This window comes from Mytilus galloprovincialis, chromosome 5, assembly GCF_965363235.1.
Source record: "Mytilus galloprovincialis chromosome 5, xbMytGall1.hap1.1, whole genome shotgun sequence".
Classification (NCBI taxonomy): Eukaryota; Metazoa; Mollusca; class Bivalvia; order Mytilida; family Mytilidae; genus Mytilus; species Mytilus galloprovincialis.
Window position 1 is genome coordinate 83384094 of NC_134842.1, and position 27995 is coordinate 83412088.

At 32.5% G+C, this 27995-nt stretch overlaps 1 protein-coding gene and 1 pseudogene across 3 annotated transcripts; one reads left to right on the forward strand and one right to left on the reverse strand.

Moving 5' to 3' along the window:
* Positions 1 to 27995, forward strand: part of LOC143074171 (lysine-specific demethylase 2B-like) — a 100877-nt pseudogene extending 72882 nt beyond the window's left edge.
* LOC143076538 (uncharacterized) lies at positions 223 to 27508 on the reverse strand. 3 transcript variants are annotated; one of them, XM_076252364.1, is made up of 2 exons: positions 27393 to 27508; positions 223 to 1996 (listed from the first exon to the last, which is right to left on the reverse strand). In XM_076252364.1, the coding sequence occupies exon 2, from the start codon at positions 1991 to 1993 to the stop codon at positions 326 to 328; it is 1668 nt and encodes a 555-aa protein (XP_076108479.1). In that variant the 5' UTR covers positions 1994 to 1996; positions 27393 to 27508; the 3' UTR covers positions 223 to 325. The 3 variants fall into 3 exon arrangements, with proteins under 3 accessions (XP_076108479.1, XP_076108480.1, XP_076108478.1); XM_076252365.1 differs by lacking the exon at positions 27393 to 27508 and adding an exon at positions 3586 to 3608; XM_076252363.1 differs by lacking the exon at positions 27393 to 27508 and adding an exon at positions 2512 to 2610.

Consider the following 27995-nt stretch of genomic DNA (forward strand, 5'->3'; position numbering starts at 1 on the left):
TTTTCAAACCAGTGGTGAAATGAGGAAAATAATAGGACCTGAGTGGTGTTATTGTCAACGCCATTGTCCTATATTATTCATATTTAACATTGAATCCTTTGATTCTCTAATTTAACATCATGGTGGCTAACAAATTGGACCTCAGTATTTTAGATTTTCAAAATAATGGTAAGATCTTAACACAGGATATGATAAAAAATAACTGATGACAGACTCAACTAATTTTACTGATTCTGTGTAATATTTAATAAAAATATATACAATTTACTTATTGTTGTACATGTATCAAAGTCAGGTAAAATCATTTGATTTCTTAATGTATATTTCATCCAGAAGATAAATTGAATTTTGTCAAGTCTTTGCCAGCTTCGTCACATATAAAACCTGAAGACTCATTTTGTTTCAAACAAATACATCTAGGATACTCCAGTCCATCACTAAGTAGTACTTTACTCTCCTTTCCATCTTTTGATATAACTATTATTCTATGAGATCCCAAGTCTGCTACAATAATGTTACCATTAGTATCTGTACAAAGTCCACTTGGTCCTGATAAATCCTGTGTATAGTGCCAGATCTGTTTACCTGATTGATCAACACAGTATACTGCTTTACCATAATAGTCACTATAGATTACTCTGTCATTACAGTAAACAAGGTGATACAGGTTTGATTTACTCTTAACTTGTATTGACGTCAGTGTAATTCCTTCCAAGTCTATAATACGGATTTCATCATCAATCAAACCTACAACAAGAGAATCATCTGATGATGATAATCCATTGCAATATTTGTCTAATGTGATAACTTTGGTTACCGTTTCATTCTCCATATTGAAGATCTTAATGGCTCTCTCATCAGGATAAGTTACGGCTATAGTGTTCTGATTGATCTGTGTAACACTGCAGGCTCCACCAGGTATAGGTAACTTTTTCAGTAGTTTCCCATCAGGAGTAAGTAGGTTAACTTTCTCATACCATTCCACTATTATAAGTCTTCCATCCATCAGACAAATCATGTCACTTATGTTCTTACTAATGTTGATCTGTATCTTTTTCTCAATATTGATGGCCATGTTGTTTATGTTTGTTTGATTGATTGATTCTACTTGTGCTTCCCTTCTCACACTTGTCTCTCTCTTCAAATCCATATCTGTTTTAACAACAGTTAATTCTCCTAAGGATCCTAACTTTTTTATTATCTTTTCTACTTCATTATTTTCCTCCATTTTGATGGTAAATTCTTTTGCCCTGTCGTCTTTTTCGAGATCATCTATGTATCGTTGACATTGATGTACTTGTTGTTCAATCTGATGTATGCCTAGAAATGATTGGAGTTTGGAGGCATGTGGTATGACTGTATGGAGTTGGTCTTGCATTTTCTTTAAGTTTTTCTGTTTTTCTGCAATTGCAGCAATTAAATCTGTGGCTTTTGATTTTTCTTCATTCAAGATGGTATCTGCCTCATTGCATATCTTCTTCTCTAGGTGGGTTAAATGTTTATCTATTTCATTGCGTATTTTCACAATGAATTCTTTAATGCTTTTATATTCTTGTTCTCCTTTTTCAATGTTTTGTGATTTGTTATTTACAATTTTACCTAAGAGTTGTAAGATGGAGTTGATATCTTTCTCTACGGATTCTTTAGATTTTTCAATCTTGGTTTTCTCCACAATACTGGCTAAACTTTTTATTCCGGTACACTTTGAATGACTAATGGATATACATTCATCACAGCAAGGCATTAAATGACTCTGGCAATACAAGTTAAGCTGTTGACCATGTTTGTCACATTCTGTTCTAATAGCTTGGACAGATGGTTTATAATTTTTGATATCAATAATCTTATGATCACGTGACAACTTAGATCTTTTGTGATGACCAGAACATGTTGAGCATAATCCTTCATCACAGTTGTAACACCAGATATCAGCTTTAGTGTTTACTTTTCCTGCTATACAAGGTCCACATGGAATAGGTTTACTGGATGCCATGACCTGAAAATTTCAAAGATAAATGTTATTTTGCATTCTTGTAGAGGTCCAAATAGTTAATGGTCAATGGATAATGATATTTGGCCAGAAATGACCAATGTAAAAAAAATCAAAGGAGAAAACTAACACACTGATTTATGGACATAACAATGAACAAATGTATGATCTCTATGTTTCCTGTCCAATAATCTATGAAAATTTGCCTATTTCCAATGATTTTTTCGTGGAAATATAATATTAGTACAACTTGTGACGTCATCATAAAACGCAGGAATATGAATTTTCAACAAAATGGTTTATTTCCTATGTAATCACTGTATTAGCTTATTGTGATATTGCTCAATAAATTCTAACTTGAAATTTACGCTAAAAAAGGGGGCCATTTTAGGACCTTACCCAACTTACTCCTCTGAACAATAAGACATATTTTTACAATGTATGGACATAGGTTACAAACACATTACTCTGCATTTTATACCTAGTCATTAAATAAAATAACTAATAATTTAACCAAATACCTGTTGATTTTGTTATGACAAAAGTTTAGTTCTCTATCACCATTTCTTCAATGTCAACCAACCAGGAAGTTATTTAGGACATGTCTATACCTGATTCAGCTTATTATTAAATATTTAAATGACATAGAAAATAACTGACCCAAATTATAAAAGTTCAAAATATTTTTTTGTCATTAAGACATTTACAGGATTTAAATTTTCTAATAGAGAAAAATGGTGTATGTTAACTGGGACTATTATACTAACAGATGTTAATAATGTTTCTAAATCATTGGCTGATCCAAGGGGAGGGGGGGGTCTGGGGGTTGGAACTCCCCCCTTTTTTTTAATGATCATTGCATTTGAATGGGAACATGTGGTTGAAACCCCCCTTTATTGTGGGTTGGGACCACCCCCACCCCCTTTTTAAAATGGATGGATCCGCCCTTGTAAATAGTATTTAATACAGAAATATTCTTTTTGAAGAATCTGGATATATTTTGTTTCTCATCTTATCTGTAGGTTGACAAAATATTTGCTATTTTGTATTATAGTGTGATTTTGCTATAATTTAAACCTTGTCTATATGTAGAAAAAATGTTTTCTATACAATAACAATTGTTTCAGTTTAGGAATCATCCTGTCAATAAATAATTCAATGAGCCTCACTAATAAAACTTAATAATTTTTTTGTTAAATTACTATATTTGGCTTCCACACAAAGTCTAATGTCTAATCTAATGACTTTACTAATCTTTAAACAAAACCCACCAGTAACCATGGTTACATGTACCTGAAAATAATAGAAACAAAATAATAGAAAACACAATAGTTAACATTGTTGCACTGCCTGCCACAAAAGTCGTTGTATGCGAAACAAAGGGATTAATATCTGGCCTAGAAGGCACAAAACTTTGCTCAGTGCTCGGAGCAAAAAAATCATGCTCAAAACATGAAATCCAGCAATTTGATTGGTTGATTTTCGAGTACGAGTACAAAAAACTGACTCAAAAGTTTTATGACCGCAAGCATAAACTATATGTAAATTTATAAAGCTAAATATTTCAAAATGTAGAAGACCTGGATGCGTCATACCTTGTATGTGTATTCTGTATTTTACAAAGTTTCTGTCTTTCATTTGTCCATTGTCCTTGACCTCATTTTCAAGATTCAGTGACTGCCTGAAATATCAGTGATTAAGGTTAAAGTTTCATGACTATATAATAAAAAGGTAAACTATAAGTGGTGTTGGATTGATTTTATATTAAAAAATGTGGTCATTGTAAAGGATTTAGTTCCTTCAGGAGCTCATCCAGCCATTTTTAAAAGGGGGGTTTCCAACTATATGCCCCCGTTCAGATGCATTACTCGTCAAAAAAGGGGGGTTAAAACACTGGAACCACCCCCACTGGATCCACCCCTGATCTGGTTTGATGACACCATTCTGCTTGATGTATGGATCAACTAAAGTTGTTTATAATTTCTTTGTACCGGTAGGTCAGACAAGTGAAGATGACACACAGGCACTTACTTGTCTCAGAAAAAAAATTCTTATATAACTTATATAGGTATATTATTATAGGGGGAATAAATTCTGAGACAAGTGCCTGTGAGATGACACCATACTGCTTGATGTATGGATCAACTAAAATTGTTTATTATTTCTTTGTAGGTCAGACAGGGGATTGGGTGGATACAGTATGGCCTAGACACTACAAAGATTGTCAGACAGAATCCACTAACATAATTGACAAGATGAAATACCCAAAAGTTCAAAAGTAGGTTTAAAATGGAGGTAGTCCAGATAATCATGCCGTCTGCTGTGGGTATTTTTTGATTTTGACTTTTTTTTATCCCACATTTCAGAAAAAATTAAAATAGCCTTGCCAGACGTCATAATTATTTGGACTAAATTTGAGGCAGCTTTTCTACTACCAAGAATTAAGTGTATGACATTAATTCATCTAGTGTTCTGATGAACAACTAGACCAGCTGCTCTGTGGTGTTGCATTTTACCCTAAATGCAATACAATGTTATTTATAGCGACAAAAAGAGAAGTGGGATTTCCAGCATTACAAAAAATATAATCATTAGAGACCTTATGTTTTGAATTTTCCTCAAAGTTTAGTATATTTTATCATAGATATAAGAAGATGTGGAATGAGTGCCAATGAGACACCTCTCCATCCAAGTCACAGTTTATAAAAGTAAACCATTATAGGTCAAAGTACATGTATAAGTTTGTGATTATGTCAGTTCAAGGGGGGTCCATTAGTGGTAGGCCAATGTTGATTAGTATACAGTTGCATAAGCATTAGCACGTCTTAGTTCCATGTCTAATATTTGGCCCTGCCCTCTAAGTCATGGTCTATTGACTTTGAAACTTTTGCTTAGTTTTTTTATGTATTAGTTTTTGATTAGATTAGTTTAAAATGAAATGCTAATGTTAAGTGAATGATATTTGGTATGCAAATTTTTTTGGCATTTGCAAGTATCATTTCCATGTGGCCACAATCAAAAATATTTTGGTTTGCCCAAACCCTACTCAAGGTTGAGACAGTGGGTAGGTAGGTAGGCATTTTTTTTTTTTTTTTTTTTTTAAAGAAATTGAAGTATCGGATGTTTATTAGTCTTCATGCCTATCTGATTAAAAAAAAACTTCTTTAAATCAGGACAATAAAAGAATTTGAGTAGAAAGCTTTTTTCTGGGTAGGTAGGGTTTGGGCAAACAAACCTATTCTTTTTTATGGCCTGGGGATCATATAGCTCCAACCCTCATCATTGTTAATTGACTGACACTTTTACATAGTAAATAAGTTTGTGTTTAGGGTTGGTTAAATGAAACAGTTTACGATAAGTCAATGGTTTTTGGTATGCAGTTGTATTGGCATTGGCATATCTTTATTTCGATGGAGATTGTGTAGCCATGTACCTTCAGTCATGGTTTATCAACTTTGATTATTCGCAAAACTTACATGTTAGAGTATTGATTGCTATTATAATTTCAACATTTGCAATATTAAAATAACAAGGTGGGACATACGTCTGTGACAACATTTTATATTATATATATTAATATTTTTTAGGTATTGTTTAATGAGTGTGAAGGGATGTTATACAGATTTCCATGTAGATTTTGGTGGTACATCTGTATGGTATCATATACTACACGGGAAAAAAGTAAGTGCTAGATATATAAATCTAAGAAGATGTGGTATGAGTGCCAATGAGACAACTCTCAATCCGAGTCACAATTTGTAAAAGTAAATCAATATAGGTCAATGTACGGTCTTCAACATGGAACCTTGGTTCACACTAAACAGCAAGTTATAAAGGGCCCCAAAACGATGTGTAAAACCATTCAAACAGGAAAACCAACGGTTTAATCTACACAAAAAATGAGAAACACTTATGAACCACATTAACACACAACAACTACTGAACACAGCTATATTAACCCTATTGACACAGCTATATTAACCCTATTGACACAGCTATATTAACCCTCTTGACACAGCTATATTAACCCTATTGACACAGCTATATTAACCCTATTGACACAGCTATATTAACCCTATTGACACAGCTATATTAACCCTATTGACACAGCTATATTAACCCTATTGACACAGCTATATTAACCCATTGACACAGCTATATTAACCCTATTGACACAGCTATATTAACCCTATTGACACAGCTATATTAACCTATTGACACAGCTATATTAACCTATATTCCAGACCTTATCTTTACCCTATTGACACAGCTATATTAACCCTATTGACACAGCTATATTAACCCTATTGACACAGCTATATTAACCTATTGACACAGCTATATTAACCTATATTCCAGACCTTATCTTTACCCTATTGACACAGCTATATTAACCTATATTCCAGACCTTATCTTTACCCTATTGACACAGCTATATTAACCTATATTCCAGACCTTATCTTTACCCTATTGACACAGCTATATTAACCTATACTCTATACCTTATCTTTACCCTATTGACACAGCTATATTAACCTATACTCTATACCTTAGCTTTACCCTATTGACACAGCTATATTAACCTATACTCTATACCTTATCTTTACCCTATTGCCACAGCTATATTAACCTATATTCCAGACCTTATCTTTACCCTATTGACACAACTATATTAACCTATATTCCATACCTTATCTTTACCCTATTGACACAGCTATATTAACCCTATTGACACAGCTATATTAATCTATACTCTATACCTTATCTTTACCCTATTGACACAGCTATATTAACCTATACTCTATACCTTATCTTTACCCTATTGACACAGCTATATTAACCCTATTGACACAGCTATATTAACCTATACTCTATACCTTATCTTTACCCTATTGACACAGCTATATTAACCTATACTCTATACCTTATCTTTACCCTAATTACTAACAGAGTTGCAGTGAAGTAAAGATATGAAATGATGTAATTTTTTTTTTAAATAACCGTATTTAACAAAAAAATCTATTTCTTGTATTAAAGATTTCATATCAAAGTTGCAATGATGAATCTAACTGTTATTGACAAAGAGGAATAACTCTAGTTAAAAACTTTTGTTTAAATTTGTTCCATTGCTTAGTTTAATATAAAATACAATGTAGTTCAAAATGTCAAATGATAGCAATCAAAGGCACTTTGATTTTTATGTGAAGATTTTCATCACAATTTTGAACTTTTGATATGCAACACACATGTACAGAAATGAAATAAAAGAAATAAAATGCAGTTATATCCACATTAAAAAGAAATAAACAGCACATGTACATACAAAGTGGATTTAAATTGTTTCTGTTTTCAGGTATTTTGGTTAATTCCACCAACACCAAAAAACATGGAAATCTACTTAACCTGGGTGTTGTCAGGGAAACAAGGTGACATTTTCTTGGCAGACAAGGTTGAGGGATGTGAAAGAATTACATTGCATGCTGGGTACACTTTCATCATACCATCAGGTAAGTAGTTACCACGGAAACTGAAACTATATGTGTATTTCAGTTAATGGTTTAAGTGGTACACAATTTATTGCAAGTAACACAATAGAGCTTTAGAAAAAGAATATAGATTTTGTAAAAGAAAGAAGGAGTTTGATAATCATTTGTTTAAAGATATTTCTCTTAGAAAATTCACAATGGATTTCTGTTTTGAATAAAAACAGCTGAAAAGAGTTCAGTTTATGTTGATTGAAAAAGACGGCCCGTTATCAAAGAAAGGCATGTACTTGGGCAAGGATTGATTGATTGTTTGCTTAATATTAAATACTGACAATCATAGAAAAGTCTGATTGGTGTCTGTCTTTTGATGACAAACCACTGTGCCATGAGATGCACTACCTAGACCATTTAGATGTTGGGGCCCTTCAAGATGTTGGAACCTTAGTGAATATTAAAAACTTTTAGACACATGCTTCATCTTGTATTTTTTAAAGATTGAAACATACATTAATGTTTTCCTCCCTCATTTGTCAAAAATTCATATTTATAGAAATAAAGATATTTTACTGACGTATTGATAATGGTATGAATGAAATAAATATAAAACTTGAGATCAATATAACCTATAATACTTATTATGTGTTTTTAGGTTGGATTCATGGAGTTTATACACCTGAAGACTCTCTAGTGTTTGGAGGTAATTTTCTTCACAATTACAACATGGAGACCCAGTTAACTGTGTCTGATATTGAGGACAGAACACATGTAAGTAATTTCTAGTGGATTTTGTTGGTATAAGTGAATCACGAAATTAAATGTTCATCGAATGACACATTCCCTATAGGCGTGTATGCAAACTTGTGCAAAACCACTTAATTAAATATCCACTAACTTGCAAGTTTTCCACGAAATTGGTCGCACGAAAATAACTGAATCCACAGTATCACATGTTTAATGAAATTGATATCAAAAGTTTGAATCGGCAAGATTTTTTATGAGTTCAATAGTCAGCATTGATCAACTATTGTACGTGATCTTATGTTTGATATATATATATACTTTTAATTAGCATAACAGTAAACATTTCAGATTATCCTGCAACAATTGCTTAAAAGTTAACTCCCTTTTTAATTCCTTATTACTTTATTTGAAATTACAAATGGCCACCATACCTGCAAACTTTTCAAAATGCCCATGGGGGTTTTGCGTGCAAGATGGCTCTCATAGTCATACTTTTTGAAGTCTATAGCCATTGTAAAATTAATTGTTTTGTTTAAATTGTGGACACAATTGCTCTTTTAAAATTTCCATTTTGGAGCCTCCATGGGGGGAAATCCTCCCACCAATAGTGACAGTTGGCAGGTATGCACCATCTGAGGTCACATTTGACATTTAAACTCTCTAGGAAATGGCAGGGTTTTTTTCAATAGTAGATAAAGTAAATTGAAAACAAATCGTTTCCTCGAAGGTACTTACCAAATGTTGTTACTTTGACTTTAGCATCATTTCTAGAATCACTAAACAAAGTGAAACCAAACTTATTTTCAAAGATCTTTTCTAGAATCACTAAACAAAGTGAAACCAAACTTATTTTCAAAGATCTTTTCTAGAATCACTAAACAAAGTGAAACCAAACTTATTTTCTCAAAGATCTTTTCTAGAATCACTAAACAAAGTGAAACCAAACTTGCTACATATGTTTTATGTTTTGATTTATGTACTTATAAAAAGCTTATTTTAAGGCTATTTTGGCAAAATAAATAAAAGTGATCAATTTAGGCACCTTGCATCCTCTGATTTTGTCATGTTCAGGTCAGGATGATAGATGAAAACAATTATTGTGAATAATGGTTACACACTAAATGGGGGTCTCATTGGGGAGTTCCTATCCCAGATCCCGCTCACTGTTTTGTCAGATTCCCGTATCCCGCTTACACTATGTACGTAAGCAATTCTCATATTTTTGTCATTTCCCAGGTCCCACTAGACCTCATTTCCCGTTTTCACGACACAATAATTTGACTTTCACGAGTCACGCTTACAAAAAATCGGCAATTCCGAGACCCACCTAAATGTGTGGATTGATTTCTTATTATTTAAATATAAGGAAAATAATACCTTCATCATTTTAAATCGCAGTCATTTGTATATCCTGACATGATTCAAACGCCAAAAATAAGAACACCTGAATTTGTTGTAACAAATCAAATTGATACTTTTATACCATGTACTTAAACAAGTTTGGCAACCATACCTGTGATTCTGATTATGACAGATTTATTTCTATTTACAGGTGCCTCATAAATTTCGATATCCATTTTATGCCGAAATAGCATGGTATGTTTTGGCTCAATACTTGTGCTGTCTGACAGGGAAGCAGTGCATTGAACTTCCATCTGAGAATCAGGAGGATGAGAAACCAGATTGTCAAGATGATTCTAGACCCTCGTCAAGATGTTCACAAGAAAATGGACAAATGGAATCAAAAAATTCACCTGAAATTGGAACTTCAAATATTTCAAAAAGTATCAAAATAGAACTCACTAGAATAGACCACCAAAGTGTGAAAAAATCTCCTTCCGCTGATGATGAAAAATCGGCAATAAAGTTGAAACAATCACCTCGGAAATCTACATCTGATAGTTGTAGTTCTGCAGACACTGAAATATACGAGAGACCAGATGATATTGCTGGTCACCATGGTGATATTGATTTTTCAAATGTATCAAAAGAAATAACTTCCAAAGCAAGCAAATTGAAAATGAATGAGGATTCAAATAGTTTGGCAGGATCAATCGAAATCAGACGAACGAAAAGAGAACATAAGAATGTTCATTTAACGAAGTGGGAGATAAAAGGATTGAAAAAAATGATTGAATGGTTGGAAGACCTGCCTCCATCTAAGAAAGGTATCCCTAAAGACCTGATTGATCCTGAGGGTGTACTCAGAGAGGCAAAGGTAAGTTACTAAGAAAACAGAATATCAAGATACAGTGCTGACTACTAAGCTTGTGATACCCTCGGGGAAATAAATCTCCACCAGCAGTGGCATCGACCCAGTGGTTATAAATAAACTCATCATAGATGCCAGGACTAAATTTAGTATATACGCCAGACACGCGTTTCGTCGTCAACAAAAGACTCATCAGTGACACTCGAATCCCCAAAAGTTCAAAATGCCAAATAAATTACGAAGTTGAAGAGCATTGAGGACCAAAATATCTTATTTTTTAAAGTGCATAAATTTTTGTGCGAGCTTTCAGATCACTGCCAAATTTCAGTAATGCTAAAAATAGATTGTAAAATTAAGACTCATCAGTGACGCTCGAATCCCAAAAAGTAAAAAATACCAAATAAAGTACGAAGTTGTAGAGCATTGAGGCCCAAAATTCCTAAAAGTTTTGCAAAATACAGCTAAGGTATTCTATGCCTGAGGTAGAAAAGCCTTAGTATTTCAAAAAATTCACAAATTTGTATCTTCTATAACATACATCTATCACATACAGTGAAACCTGCTATAAAGGTGTCTTCTATAACATACATCTATTACATACAGTGAAACCTGCTATAAAGGTCTCTTCTACAACATACATCTATTACATACAGTGAAACCTGATATAAAAGTCTCTTCTATTACATACATCTATGACATTCAGTGAAACCTGCTATAAAGGTCTCTTCTATAACATACATTACAGTGAAACCTGCTTTAAAGGTCACTTCTATAACATACAGTGAAACTTGCTGTAAAGGTCACTTCTATAACACACAGTGAAACTTGCTGTAAAGGTCACTTCTATAACACACAGTGAAACTTGCTGTAAAGGTCACTTCTATAACACACAGTGAAACTTGCTGTAAAGGTCACTTCTATAACATACATTGAAACTTGCAATAAAGGTCACTTTTATAGTAAATAGTGAAACTTGCTATGAAGGACACTTCAATATCATACAGTCAAACTTTTTATAAAGGTCACTTCTATTACATACAATCAAACCTCCTATAAAGGTCACTTCTATAACATACAGTCGAACTTTCTATAAAGGTTAGTTTTTTTTGCATACAGTTCTGTAACATATAGTGAAATCTGCTATTAAGGTCACTTCTGAGACATACAGTCAAACCTACTATAGGTTGCACTTTGTAAATACAGCTGTTTTTCAAAACACGCCTCTTTTGGGGAGATCTTGAATATTCATAGAAAATTAGTTTTGTTTACATACTGGTTTCCAGTTATGCTCTGTATGTTCTATCTCACAGAGACCTAACTTGGGAATGTTACCAGTAAATAAACATGTGCATATTGTTAACATTGAAATCTGTGGTTACCTTTCATTCGAGGTAGGGGTAGTTAAGAAAATTAGTGTTAGTTTAAACTCTGTAAAGTTCAGGGCATATAAACATTGAAAATATGCCACACAGCCCTATATTTTGACCTTGTGGTACTTATGAACTTTCAATTCTAGGATAAGATTTTTTTTCAAAACTTCATAGTAAAAGTGGTAGTTTTAGCCGTAAAAGGAGTTCCTATGGGAAATTGCATTGTCAATATTTACAGAAATGCAACCTATAAAGGTGATTTCTGTGAAATACAGTCAAATTTTGTATATAGTTCACTTCTATAACATCCAGTCAAACTAACTTATTTTCCCAAATACTTTATTTCACGTTTTACCCTTTCAAGTCTACTTCGCAGCTATTTAATTTCGCGATTTTTTTATTTACTTGATTTAGTTTGATAAGGAAAGATCCAAGTTTTTATGCCCCACCTACGATAGTAGAGGGGCATTATGTTTTCTGGTCTGTGCGTCCGTTCGTCCTTCCGTTCGTTCGTTCGTCCGTCTGTCCCGCTTCAGGTTAAAGTTTTTGGTCGAGGTAGTTTTTGATGAAGTTGAAGTCCAATCGACTTCAAACTTGGTACACATGTTCCCTATGATATGATCTTTCTAATTTTAATGCCAAATTAGAGATTTTACCCCAATTTCACGGTCCACTGAACATAGAAAATGATAGTGCGAGTGGGGCATTCGTGTACTGAGGACACATTCTTGTTGTGTTTATTTCAAAAAGAGCAATATACATGTATGATATAAGTAATATTGAATTAAATAGGATATACACACAAACTTCTTCTGATTTTATTACTCGTCAGGTTGCTGTCTCATACATGTAATTATATACTTTCATTACTTTAATTTACTGGTAGATAATTTTGCAAATTTTTCAGAGAAGAAAGTGTTTTTGTAAAAACAAATGTCTGTTACCCCTTAATTTAAACAAGTCTTATACTTTTTATATTTCATAAAGAATAGACATTTAAAATGTTTATTTGCGCAACAAGTTTTTCACATTTTCTTGTTTAAGTGTTTGAAGCTTTGAAACTATCCAACTTATTTCATGTATTTAGCAATTTGTTTTTGTTGTTACAGCAATTGGTTATAGACCATCTTCAGGACAATGCACAGCTTGCAATCACAGGGGAGGCCATTACTTATTGGCCACCATCAAAAAAGGTAGGAGAATATATATGATAGAAATTGATGTCATTAGATATCGGAAGATGTGGTGTGAGTGCCAATAAGACAACTCTCCATCCAAATGATAATTTATAAAAGTAAACCATTATAGCTCAATGTATGGCCTTCAACACGGAGCCTTGGTTCACACCGAACAATAAGCTATAAAGGGCCCAAAAATGACTTGTGTAAAACCTATCAAGGGAAAACCAACGGCTAATCAGTCATTGTATGTATTAGATCTAGAGTGGGTAATAAAGGAAGTCTACTTGAACATTTGCTGGGATCAGACAAACATACTAAAAGAAAGATTAAAATCTGACTTAATTATTTATATAAAACCCCTAAAACTTTCATGACAGTTTTACTTCTGATGTTTTTATGCCCCACCTACGATAGTAGAGGGGCATTATGTTTTCTGGTCTGTGCGTCCGTCCGTCCGTCCGTTCGTTCGTCCGTCCGTTCGTTCGTCCGTTCGTCCGTTCGTCCGTCTGTCCCGCTTCAGGTTAAAGTTTTTGGTCGAGGTAGTTTTTGATGAAGTTGAAGTCCAATCGACTTCAAACTTGGTACACATGTTCCCTATGATATGATCTTTCTAATTTTAATGCCAAATTAGAGTTTTGACCCCAATTTTACGGTTCACTGATAGAAAATGATAGTGCAAATTTCAGGTTAAAGTTTTTGGCTTCAGGTTAAAGTTTTTGGTCAAGGTAGTTTTTGATGAAGTTGAAGTCCAATCAACTTGAAACTTAGTATACATGTGCCCTATGATATGATCTTTCTAATTTAAATGCCAAATTAGAGTTTTGACCCCAATTTTACGGTTCACTGAACATAGAAAATGATAGTGCAAATTTCAGGTTAAAGTTTTTGGCTTCAGGTTAAAGTTTTTGGTCAAGGTAGTTTTTGATGAAGTTGAAGTCCAATCAACTTGAAACTTAGTATACATGTGCCCTATGATATGATCTTTCTAATTTAAATGCCAAATTAGAGTTTTGACCCCAATTTTACGGTTCACTGAACATAGAAAATGATAGTGCAAATTTCAGGTTAAAGTTTTTGGTCAAGGTAGTTTTTGATGAAGTTGAAGTCCAATCAACTTGAAACTTAGTACACATGTTCCTTATGATATGATCTTTCTAATTTAAATGCCAAATTAGAGTTTTGACCCCAATTTTACGGTTCACTGCTAGAAAATGATAGTGCAAATTTCAGGTTAAAGTTTTTGGCTTCAGGTTAAAGTTTTTGGTCAAGGTAGTTTTTGATGAAGTTGAAGTCCAATCAACTTGAAACTTAGTATACATGTGCCCTATGATATGATCTTTCTAATTTAAATGCCAAATTAGAGTTTTGACCCCAATTTTACGGTTCACTGAACATAGAAAATGATAGTGCAAATTTCAGGTTAAAGTTTTTGGTCAAGGTAGTTTTTGATGAAGTTGAAGTCCAATCAACTTGAAACTTAGTACACATGTTCCTTATGATATGATCTTTCTAATTTAAATGCCAAATTAGAGTTTTGACCCCAATTTTACGGTTCACTGCTAGAAAATGATAGTGCAAATTTCAGGTTAAAGTTTTTGGCTTCAGGTTAAAGTTTTTGGTCAAGGTAGTTTTTGATGAAGTTGAAGTCCAATCAACTTGAAACTTAGTATACATGTGCCCTATGATATGATCTTTCTAATTTAAATGCCAAATTAGAGTTTTGACCCCAATTTTACGGTTCACTGAACATAGAAAATGATAGTGCAAATTTCAGGTTAAAGTTTTTGGCTTCAGGTTAAAGTTTTTGGTCAAGGTAGTTTTTGATGAAGTTGAAGTCCAATCAACTTGAAACTTAGTATACATGTGCCCTATGATATGATCTTTCTAATTTAAATGCCAAATTAGAGTTTTGACCCCAATTTTACGGTTCACTGAACATAGAAAATGATAGTGCAAATTTCAGGTTAAAGTTTTTGGTCAAGGTAGTTTTTGATAAAGTAGAAGTCCAATCAACTTGAAACTTAGTATACATGTTCCCTTTGATAAGATCATTCTAATTTTAATGCCAAATTAGAGAATTTATTCCAATTTCACAGTCCTTTTAACATAGAAAATGATAGTGTGAGTGGGGCATCCGTGTACTGTGGACACATTCTTGTTGTGAAATGTGTTGGTAGATATGATAACACCATTCGGTTAAATAAATAGGAGCAGGGTTCTCAGTCATAAAACTTTACACTTGTGAAAATCTGCTATATTGTATAAGTGATAATTTTGAATAGGTATGAAATATTTGCTACTGAACCTTAGCAAAGTCATATGAAACCTTAAATTCAAAAAAAAAATATGTGTATGTTTTTATAACTAAATGGATAGTTTTTATGCCCCACCTACGATAGTAGAGGGGCATTATGTTTTCTGGTCTGTGGCTCCGTTCGTCTGTGCGTCCGTCTGTGCGTCCGTCCGTTCAGGTTAAAGTTTTTGGTCAAGGTAGTTTTTGATGAAGCTGAAGTCCAATCAACTTGAAATTTAGTAGACTTGTTGCTTATGATATGATCTTTCTAATTTTAAAGCCAAATTAGACTTTTGACCCCAATTTCACGGTCCACTGAACATAGAAAATGAAAGTGGGAGTTTCAGGTTAAAGTTTTAGGTCAAGGTAGTTTTTGGTGAAGCTGAAGTCCAATCAACTTGAAACTTGGTAAACTTGTTGCTAATGATATAATCTTTTTAATTTTGAAGCCAAATTAGACTTTTGACCCCAATTTCACAATCCACTAAACATAGAAAATGAAAGTGGGAGTTTCAGGTTAAAGTTTTTGGTCAAGGTAGTTTTTGATAAAATTGAAGTCCAATCAACTTGAAACTTAGTACATATGTTCCCTATAGTATAATCTTTCTAATTTTAATACCAAATTCGATTATTACCCAATTTCACGGTCCATGGAACATGGAAAAGGATAGTGCGATTGGGGCATCCGTGTACTTTGGACACATTCTTGTTATTATATAACTTATGTACATATACTTTTTTCTGAAGAAAATTCTTTAATTTGTCCACATTTAGAAGAAGTTTACTTTTTTTTAATTGCTTCCTGGAATCAGGTGATCTCAATACTCATGGATCTGTAACTGTTATTAAGATAAATAACTATCTGATTGTACATGTTAAACATGTGCTCAATACCCATGCTTTTTTAGTGATTGTTGACTTTAAGGTGACAATTGGTAAACTTCAGCTTTAAAACATGGCATTTAATGAGCAGCCATATTTGTTAAATCTTAGCAGACAGAGAGAAAAAAAATTGACGATTATACAATATGGTTGCGTAAAAAATGATAAAATCGATGCACAGAAAACTAATTTTATGACATATACATGCATTGGTGCAAGAATTGGATAGACATTATTTTTCATCGGTCACTCCTTTCTTATAACTTTAAGCAAACAACAAGAAATGAGTCATCTGAGTGATTCTAGTCCTTGGTGGTCCTGACTATAACATTTATAATAACAATTCTTATTAAAATAGCATTGCAGTCAGAATTGACAAAATCTCAACAATAAATGCATGCATTTATTTCTGAATTTACCGTAGTTAGTTATTTCTTAAGGCAATATCATTACATTTTTTATCAATTTTCCAGAATTCAAAACTATTCCCAAATGACTATTCTAGGTTCAATATTTCTTACTTTATTTGAAAATAGAGATCAGATTACAGTTCACCAATGAAATCAATTAAAAGCACCCCTGACAGGAAAAAAAACGTTTGATTTTATATAAACAACACTCAAAACTACATTTTTTTTACAATACCAAACCCTAAGAAAAAAGGGGTCCTTAAAAGGGTAAGGGTTTCTAACTTTATATACAACAATTAATATTATTATAATGATGTTTAATTAAAATAGAATATAAGATTACAGTATTAATTTATCTGTATTGTCTGCTACAGGTTATCAAACCAAAAAAGCAGTATACTTCCACTGGACAGAAAGCACCTAAGGCTGCAAAGGGAAAATTACAGAAGTCGGAGGTTGTGCGTCGTCGGAGAACAAGATGTAAGAAATGTGAACCATGTACACGGTCAGATTGTGGGGAATGTAATTTCTGTAAAGATATGAAGAAGTTTGGTGGATCAGGCAGAATGAAGCAGTGTTGTAAAAGCAAGCAGTGTCTTTCTGTAAGTATTTATGGGAAACTAGTTAAAGGGGAGGGGTGTTGTAATAGCAAGCAGTGTCTTTCTGTAAGTATAGCGAAAGCTGATCAAATGTATTTAAGTTTAGTGGAAACAGTTTAAACAAAACTATAATGATTTTTACATTTTCTTTAGATAGACTGCAAATGCTTTTTAAAGTGCTATAACACTTTGATTAAATTGTAAACTGGAAACAATAAATGGCAGCATTGATTCATCCAATCAAGTAAAAATGGCCTAATTTTATCTAGTTCAAATTTTATGATTTCAAGGACCAAATCTGACTGATATTTCATTTTTTAGCATTCTTATTTCGTGATTCCTTTCATTCACAAAATTAGCAAAAAGTAAAGTCATTACCAAATTTCCCGCTATATATTAAGTTCTCTATTTGCTTTGGTCCTGCTAAAAAAAGGCCTCTTCAGCTATTATTTTTACATGTTACAGCCTGTACTACCACACATTGCCACCTGTCTGATTTGTAATAGCTGTTATTTTTACATGTTACAGCCTGTACTACCACACAATGCCACCTGTTTGATTTGTAATAGCTATTATTTTTCATGTTACAGCCTGTATTACCACACAATGCCACCTGTTTGATTTGTAATAGCTATTATCTTTACATGTTACAGCCTGTACTACCACACAATGCCACCTGTTTGATTTGTAATAGCTATTATTTTTACATGTTACAGCCTGTACTACCACACAATGCCACCTGTTTGATTTGTAATAGCTGTTATCTTTACATGTTACAGCCTGTACTACCACACAATGCCACCTGTTTGATTTGTAATAGCTGTTATTTTTACATGTTACAGCCTGTACTACCACACAATGCCACCTATTTGATTTGTAATAGCTATTATTTTTACATGTTACAGCCTGTATTACCACACAATGCCACCTGTTTGATTTGTAATAGCTATTATCTTTTCATGTTACAGCCTGTATTACCACACAATGCCACCTGTTTGATTTGTAATAGCTATTATCTTTACATGTTACAGCCTGTACTACCACACAATGCCACCTGTTTGATTTGTAATAACTATTATCTTTACATGTTACAGCCTGTACTACCACACAATGCCACCTGTTTGATTTTTAATAGCTATTATCTTTTCATGTTACAGCCTGTACTACCACACAATGCCACCTGTTTGATTTATTATAGCTGTTATCTTTACATGTTACAGCCTGTACTACCACACAATGCCACCTGTTTGATTTGTAATAGCTATTATTTTTACATGATACAGCCTGTACTACCACACAATGCCACCTGTTTGATTTGTAATAGCTATTATTTTTACATGTTACAGCCTGTACTACCACACAATGCCACCTGTTTGATTTATTATAGCTGTTATCTTTACATGTTACAGCCTGTACTACCACACAATGCCACCTGTTTGATTTGTAATAGCTATTATTTTTCATGTTACAGCCTGTACTACCACACAATGCCACCTGTTTGATTTGTAATAGCTATTATTTTTTCATGTTACAGCCTGTACTACCACACAATGCCACCTGTCTGATTTGTAATAGCTATTATTTTTTCATGTTACAGCCTGTACTACCACACAATGGCACCTGTTTGATTTGTAATAGCTATTATTTTTACATGTTACAGCCTGTACTACCACACAATGCCACCTGTTTGATTTGTAATAACTATTATTTTTACATGTTACAGCCTGTACTACCACACAATGCCACCTGTTTGATTTGTAATAACTATTATTTTTACATGTTACAGCCTGTACTACCACACAATGCCACCTGTTTGATTTGTAATAGCTATTATTTTTTCATGTTACAGCCTGTACTACCACACAATGCCACCTGTTTGATTTGTAATAGCTATTATTTTTACATGTTACAGCCTGTATTACCACACAATGCCACCTGTTTGATTTGTAATAAAGCCGACCAACCAGAACCGAACCAGTTAATGGAGTGCAGTTTGTGTTGGGAGATTATCCACGTTCCTTGTTTACATCAGAAGTACGAGAACTTAAACAGTGAGGGTGTTATCAACGAAGACATCCGACAACAATGGGAATGTCCCAAGTGTTTACATGATACGACAAAGGGACCACTACAGGTAGAGATTTGTGTACTTTTAATGTGTAACCACACAAATATGTACTTGCACACATACATTCTACCACAATAGAATTGTTTAAATATGTTTACAGGATTCTTAAAGGGATCATTAAATGAAATCGTGTACAGAAAAATCAGTGTTAGATTCTAAGGGAAATGTATACAACAATGTCAATTGTAATGTCATAAATAGTTGTCGCAGTTAGAAATGGTCACTCTTGTTTATGAAATGGCTTTACAACTTCTATAATACTAGTGATAGGTGAACAGAATTTTATTACTGAAAATATAATAGCCATAGTTTTAAACTAACACCTTGTACAGTGACTAATGAACCAAGAGCGGTAGTGGTTAGTACCCTTAAAATAACAATTTTCCGCGGGTGAAAGCATTCATTTTACTCATGCATGTAAATATTAGTAACATGTATAGAAATTCATGGCATTGGAGGTCACACCAGGTCAGCTCCCATATGAACTCATTAAAATGAATGTATATGAATATATGAAATAATAGCAGAACATGTATATGAAACCAAAGTGATTATGATTGAGAAAAAAATGAATACGAAAAAAATATAAATAAATTATCTGTGACATATATGATGATCATTTACTAATGTTAAGCAAATGAGTAAGTTTGAATGAAAAATTGCATGGTTCCAAAGTGGCTCCAAAGGCTCTGAGAAATCAACTGGACATTTGGTCCGGTAAACCATTCTTGTTAATTGTACCAGACTCTTTTTTACAGGACATTTACACATATGATTTGGATAAAGTTAAAACAAAATACTAGTCATTTGGTCCAGTAACGCATATCACTTAACTGGACCAAACCAATTTTTACTGGACTTTGCCAAATGTCTGACAACCTTCAGAATGACTGGTTCCACATTATCTTTATATACACCTGTCTATCATGGATATTTAAAAATAAGCAGATGGGATATAATTGCCAAAGAGAAAACTCTTCACCAGAGACCAAAAAAGTAGAAGTTAACAACAATAGGTCATTGTAGGGCCTTCAACAATGAGCAAACCCAATATTGTATAGTAAGCTATACCCTGAAATGACATTTGTTACACAATCCAAACAAGAAAATTAATAGTCTAATTTACTGGTTATGTACAAAACAAGAAAAGAAAAACAAATATGATGTACAGCAACAAATGACAACCACTGAATTAGAGGCTCCTGACTTGGGACAGGCACATACAGAATGTTGCGAGGTTAAACATGTTTGCTGGGACAAAAGCCTCCCGCTAACCTGGGACAGTTGTGTAACAGTACAATATCAGAACAAACATAAGAATCACTTGAAAAGGGCCAAACTCATCAGATCAATACAAATCACACACAAAAAACCAACACCTCAGTAAAACAAAAAAGGACATTAAGGACATTAAGGACAGATCTGACAGTATTTGAATTTGTTGTAGAAATTTGTTAACTTGAGGAATATAAGTGGAAAATACTCTTGTTGACTTTCTACAAAATAAAATACAATGTAATTTTTTAAAGCTGCAATGAAATAAAACTGTACTATGAAAGTACTTTACAGAATCACTGAAAAGATACTTTGAAGTTTACAACCTCAACTCTGATGGATCAACTGAAACTTTTTCATCACACTTTTCTCAGAAAGATGTCATATTTGGTCATCAGCTCAAAAGTCATGTGTGTGAACTTTTGGGATATGTCCGACATCTATTTGTCTGACACTTTGAATTACAAGTAGGGATATGCTTAGCACAACAACACATGCAATCTTGTTCACCGGTAAATTTTTATCAACCAATTTAAAAAATTTCAATAGAATAACCTAATTTAAATTATGTAATGTCTGTTGCAGCTTAGGGTTAAAACTGAAGTAAAAAATGAGGATCCAATAGCAGTACCAGCAGTATCGATACCTGATGTCAAAAATATACCTTAGGAAACTGAAGGAAAACGGGTTACAGTCAAAGAACAGATGGTAAAATAGGACTTAAAATCATATTGATTATTCTGGTTCAATTATTTTGATTCAATGGTGCTGATAGAATGACGATCAGTGTACAATTCTTCTTCGAACTGTCTTATGTGTATCTAAGGGAATTGTCATTTTAAATTCCTGAATTTTGACATGTAATTTCTCCAAGATAAGCAAAAATTACATTTTGCAGCTAGAATTCAACTTGCTTGTAAATTTTGTTACATTTTGAGGTGTGCGTGAAGCTATGAAATGTCCAGTGTTTACCTATCATACGCCCAACATACTTATGACATCAACTAGCTGTGCTGTCAAAGAAAACATTTCTCAGAATTTTCATTTAATGAAAATAATACGCCAAAATAATAGCTAGAATTGTAGATTTGTTTATTTTATATTAGAAAATAGATGACTATGGTATTTGAAGCTATAGAGACATCCATTAGTAGTTTTACTTTTACTTTTACAAATATCCATTTACCTGTTACCCCTTCACGTCACCAGGTAAACTTAATTTTTGACAGTAAAACTACTGATTGAGTCTGTAATTCTTCAGGGCTCTCCTTTTCTGGGGAAAATTTGGTTGATTATAAATGGAATCACTGAATCATGACCAGAGCTGGTCCTCTCTTTGGCAGTCAGTAGGTCCCCCACTCATAAAAATTTCTGGATCTGCCACTGGAATGTATTTTTAATTGATTTTAAATTTGTTTCCAGCACTCTCCAATATCCTATGCCAGTGAAACAGATTTAGACGAAGTGGCTTTAGAAATGGAATGTTACGATGATGCAGCTGTATCACCGCAAAAAGTAACAACAGACAACCAGGAACCAATCAAAGGGAAGAAAGATGGTCTGAAAAAGAAGTTGACAGCAAAAAGGAAAATAACTGATGGAATCAAAGAGAAAAAGTCATCACCGTCAATGTCTAAACAGAGATCTCCTCTTAAAATGGTAAAAAACTGTTGAAAACTATTTAAATTGTTTTAACAATAGATTAAAATAAAGCAAAATAATTGAAAAATTTAAGTAAAATAAAACATACTTACAATCCTATAAGACTTTAACTCCACTTTAATGATATTGTGACAAAATTAGTCTATCAGTTTGTATAGGTATATTATAGTTATTTCCATGCTGAAGGAACTGTTATTATTTTGAATTGCTATAAAAATGTCAATACTAAGCTTTCATATAGTTTTTCTTTCTAAAAGTATTCTATATTCATAAGAATTTGCTCTTTATAGTCAATTTTTGACAATTTTCACCATAAAGTTTTGTAAATTTTTAACAAAATGTTTTCCACTGTAATTACTGGGCCAAGTTCATTATAGATAAAGATAAAGTTCAGTAAAGTAAGATCTACAAACACATCACCATCAACAAAGCACAATTTTGTCACAAATTTATCTGCGTCCATTGTTTAATATGCACATAGACCAAGGTGAGCGACACAGGCTTTTGAGAGCCTCTAGTTACAACTTTCTCCAATATAAATCATCGTGAAAATTTAAAGCTACATCAAGTAAATATGAAAATAGCAAAATTAATTCACCACGTATTGGGAAACAAAAGGCTAAATGCAAAATGAAGCAAAATAAGTTGGTTTACAGAAGCTGGAATTGAGCATGCATTCTAACTGTATATGTTATCTATTGTAGAAGAAGTCTATAACAAATGTCAAAGCTTCTCCATTAAAGAAAACCATCAAACCTGACGACCATGGTGATGTTATTAATGACCCTCTACCAACATCAGAGGAGGTACAAGGGACACCCAAGGGAGATAACCCAAAAACAAATGGAGTTGCAAAAACACCAGAGTCTGTCAAAACAAGATCTGGACGAACCATAAAAAGGTCCCCGACTCTGAGCGATGAAAACATGACGTCAGATCACATGGCTAAGCGACCGAGACGTGAGGTAGTTACACCTCGTAGATTTTTGGACTACTGTTGATATTCGTTATTCATGTTCATAGTTTTTTTCAGGGGATATTCAAAACTTGCCGTGTATCATTGCTCAAATCTGTTGTACTTTTCTTTTTTTTTCTCTGTGTATATAATTTTATTAAGGGCAGTATGGGTAAAAGAAAATGACGGTTTAATCTGTGGTACATCTAGGATGTTGAAAAATAAAAGTTGGGAACCAAAAAGTATATTTAACTTTCTTAATATTTTTAATTTACAAACAAGATAAAAATAAGGCATGGATTTCATTTTTGTTCTAAATTGCTAATGTTTGTATTAGATATAGGGCAATATACTAAATTACTAATGTTTGTATTAGATATAGGGCAATATACTAAAAAGATTTATGGCAGTTGAAATAATTTCTGTTCACGTCATCATCATTACTTTTTTGTAGTCAGCTGATTTTTATCTTATTTTTTTTTGGATACTGATTTAGATTATTAATTGTTTTTTTAAAAGTATAATGAATTAATCCAATGATCTCAATTCCATATATGTTTAATTTATTTTCTATGTTTTGTTTTGTTCCTGGATTTCATTTCAATTAAAAAAATTTAAAAAAAAATTGGGGGGGGGGGGGAGGTATTTTTCATAGGAAAGAAGGAAAGGTATTGCAGTGAGAAGTTTTATTGAATAAATAAATGACAAATTAAAAAGATAAAATTCATGAAATTTATAAAATGATCATCATCATTATTTTTGTGTAATCAGCTGATTTTTATCTTATTTTTTTTATTTTGATACTGATTTAGATTATTAATTGGTTTTTTTTTTAAAGTATAATGAATTAATCCAATGATCTCAATGCCCAATATGTTTAATTTATTTTCTATATGTTTTGTTTTGTTCCTGGATTTCATTTTAATTTAAAAAAAAAAAAAAAAAAAAAATTTTGGGGGGGGGGGGGGAAGTATTTTTCATAGGAAAGAAGGAAAGGTATTGCAGTGACAAGTTTTATTGAATAAATAAATGACAAAATAAAAAGATAAAATTCATGACATTTATAAAATGATCAGAAAACTAATTATACCTGTTCAGTAAAGTAAGCTTTTTTTTAATTTTTCCTCGAAAAAAGTGGATATTGGACAAATTATGAGCATAATATACATAACATAAAATTATATGACCATTCATACATTCTATAATATCATGATACTGTAATATAGATATCAAAATTTCTTCAACTTAAAAATGTACCTACTGAGACGAGAGTAAATAATTATAATAAAAAAAAGGATAATAAACTGTACTAAAACTAAAAGAATAATAAAGTTTGAGTTCTGAGGTTTTATAAAAGTAGATTAGTATGAAAATTATCCCAATTTATGCTCTTGCGATCCAATATTCCAAATTGACATTACTAGGGTTGTATACAAATCCTTATGTATATATATATATATATATATATATATATTAAAGAACATTTTGTTAATGAATATCTGAATGTGCCAATTTTGTTATTACTTATCGAAAAAAAGAAGAGAAATTGTGATTATTGTTAATATAATGTAATTAGATAATTTTTAAAGGTAAGTTAATTTTAGTTTCATCATTTCGAAAGGAAGTATGAATGTTTAATCAACCATTACAAATTCTTCATTGGTTGCCTTTAATATTATATATTGTAAAAGTTCACAAATTGTTATAAATTGACTGATTTTGTTTTCCTGTAAAAATTTTCCTGTTTTATTTTTTTCAATGATTAATTTTAAGAAAAATAAGTGTTATCCCCAATAATGAATACTCAACTTATTCATATTTAAATCTAAAATCAAAATAACACATTTGCTTTTCCTAACATTAAAATTTTGAATTCATTAATGAAATGTGTAAGAGATATCAGTAATTTTTTTTTTTATCAATGTGAAAAATTCAACAATTTTTGACACACTTTAGTTAATTTTCAAATTTATCTTCGATTATAATTTTAAAATTGTTTTTCTTTATTCTAACACCTAGTGATACTAATTTTTGCCAAAAAACTAATTTTTGAATTTCTTGAAAAAAATCCTTATATTTTCAACAAACAAACAATTCTGTCAGATCCTTCATATATTTCTGTATGTTGAATATTTTATGACTGAATTAGATAGCAGACAAGGAGTGTTCTGTTCTTTATCATTGCATTATCTGAAGAAGGTGAATCATTCCTTTTTTAATGGGCTTTTGGGGCAATGAAAGGTATTAGAAAATGGCTTTTTTTATTAGGTATCCTGTTTTTATGTTTATATAAATAAATAATATGTTTGTTTTAATGGACTGTGGATTCATTATTGTTCGTGGGATACCAACTTTCGTGAATAAGCCTAAAGTAGGAATTCAGATATTGGACAAAGTACAAATTTCTATAGTCCTCAATCATTACAGACTTTGGAAAAGCCTTGAAATTAAATAACCACTAAATACTCTTTTTCTCAAACTACGACTATTGGTACCCACAAAAATAAATGAATCAACAGTAATCGTCTTAAATTCACACAACGCTACCTCTTCATTTAGTATGATTGTTTATGTAATATTATTGAGGGGAATATATGAGGGACAGTTTACATAAATCACATAGCATATTACTTCATTGGTAATTTTGTAATATAATGCCATACTATCAGGTTTAAGTTATGTATATAAGTTATTAAAATTTTATTCATTTTTTTGTATATTAAATAATATTGAAAGTAAATCAACTCATTTTAAAATACTGTAAATTCAGAAATTGCTGTGTACATTTTTTATTAAGACTGTTGAAGAATGGATAACAATGTGAGATTATATGTAATTATTTCAGGAATGGCTCCATACAAATAATGCAGTCAGAATTTTAAAATGCAAGTTTTTTAATTTTCAAGATATCTTTAACTTCCTATCCTAAGTTTCAGGATAATAGAAACATCACAAAATTTCTGAATTTACAGTATTCAATTATTAAATTAATTTGATTTCTTTGAATCGCAAAAAAAAGAAGAAACAAACAAATTTGTTTTTAAATTGTTACATCATCAAAATGAAAAAGTTCTCTGAAATTTGTTTTTTTATAATGTATAGGAAGTACTGGATAAAAAAGACAAAGCTATTCTTTTGTACCTTTTTGGTATTCAATCACAGCAAAATTTATGGAACAATCACAAATTTCATTTTTGTGAGTCAAAAAATCGAAATTTAATAGAATTTTCCTTTGCACTATACTTTTAAAATCATTAATCAGAAGATCAAGATTTCATTTTGATGTTTCTTTTAATTGATTGTTTGATATGTTTTTGAATGAAATAAATTTTATATAGTTCAAACTGAATTTGTGTTGTTCTTCCTCCCAACCTTTGACCTTGAGAACTGAAAATGGTGTAAAAAAAGCCAAAAAAAAGTTGATAAATAAAACATCTTGAATTAACATTTTCCTTCTAGCTGTTTCTTGAACAGAGAAGATCCAACACAAATTCAGACCAGGAACTAGTTTGTGAACTTTGAACTTGGAACATCAGTGTCCTTAACTCCACATCTTTGTACTTATAGGCACTTACATCACCAAGGGGAAGACGTCTTTATGGATTCAAAAAGTTCAGGAGGTCTGCTGGGTCAAAGGTCAGAAAGAAATTGTCAACAGAGGCATTAGATTTAGTTGAAAATGTTATGGACATTGATGTCCCGTCTACTTCATACGTCAAACATGGAGCCAATCACACACCTTCAAAGTCAGGTTTCAGAGGTCAAGGTCAAGGCAAGAAGAGAAAAAAACTGATTGAGAGTGCACCAAATAATACTAATGATTTGCAGAAACCAAATAAACTGTTTGCACCTGGAAGAGGGGACATAACTCCAGAAATAATTGCACCACTAAAAATAAAACCTCTGAAAGATATAAAGCGATATGTGATACGTCCCCCACCCCCACCTCCACCAGCAGACTATTTTGTAATGAACAATGGTAAAAATCATCCACTCTGTAGAGAAATATGGATGAAAATATTTGCTCATCTAAATCCAACATCCTTGGTTAAAAGTTTGGGATGCTGTAAGACTTGGAATCGATGGTGCATGCATCATACATTATAGAAAACTATAAATCTCAGTGGAAAATACATTTATCAAGTTCATTTGATTGGTATTGTGAAACGACAGCCGTCAACATTAATTCTTAAATCATCAAAACTTACACACAAACAATTAGCTTGGTTGTTAGCTAGAATTCCTCAGCTGAAAACTCTTTCTTTGTCGTCATGTTCATGGGCCGTTGTTAGTGCATTAGGATTTGCTGTTTGTCCTCTTTTGAATTCTCTTGACATCAGCTGGATTACGATGTCTGACGAACAGTTTCGGGACATAATTCGTCCCCCAGCAGACAGATACCCAGGGATGGTAGATATAAGTCGTCTGCATAAATTAAAACATCTTTCGGTAGCAGGGACAGAAATTTCTAATACATCACTATCAGAAATTCCCAACCATTTAATATCACTAGAAAAATTAGACATCAGCTACTGCCCAAGGATGACTGACGATGGTATCCGACAGTTACTGTTGCCAGGCAACTCTGTGACTCAGTCTTTGATTACTTTGGATATAAGTGGATGCACAAAGATCACGGATCGTGCAGGAGATTCATTCCAACATTGTACACAATTACAAACAGTTAAGATGGCTTCCTCTCCGCATATCTCTGCTAAGATACGGAAGAAATGTCCTGTAGTCTCGTTTATCACACAATCCTCATTCCAGATCACATGACTTGTCACATGATATGAGTTGCCTCAGGTAGA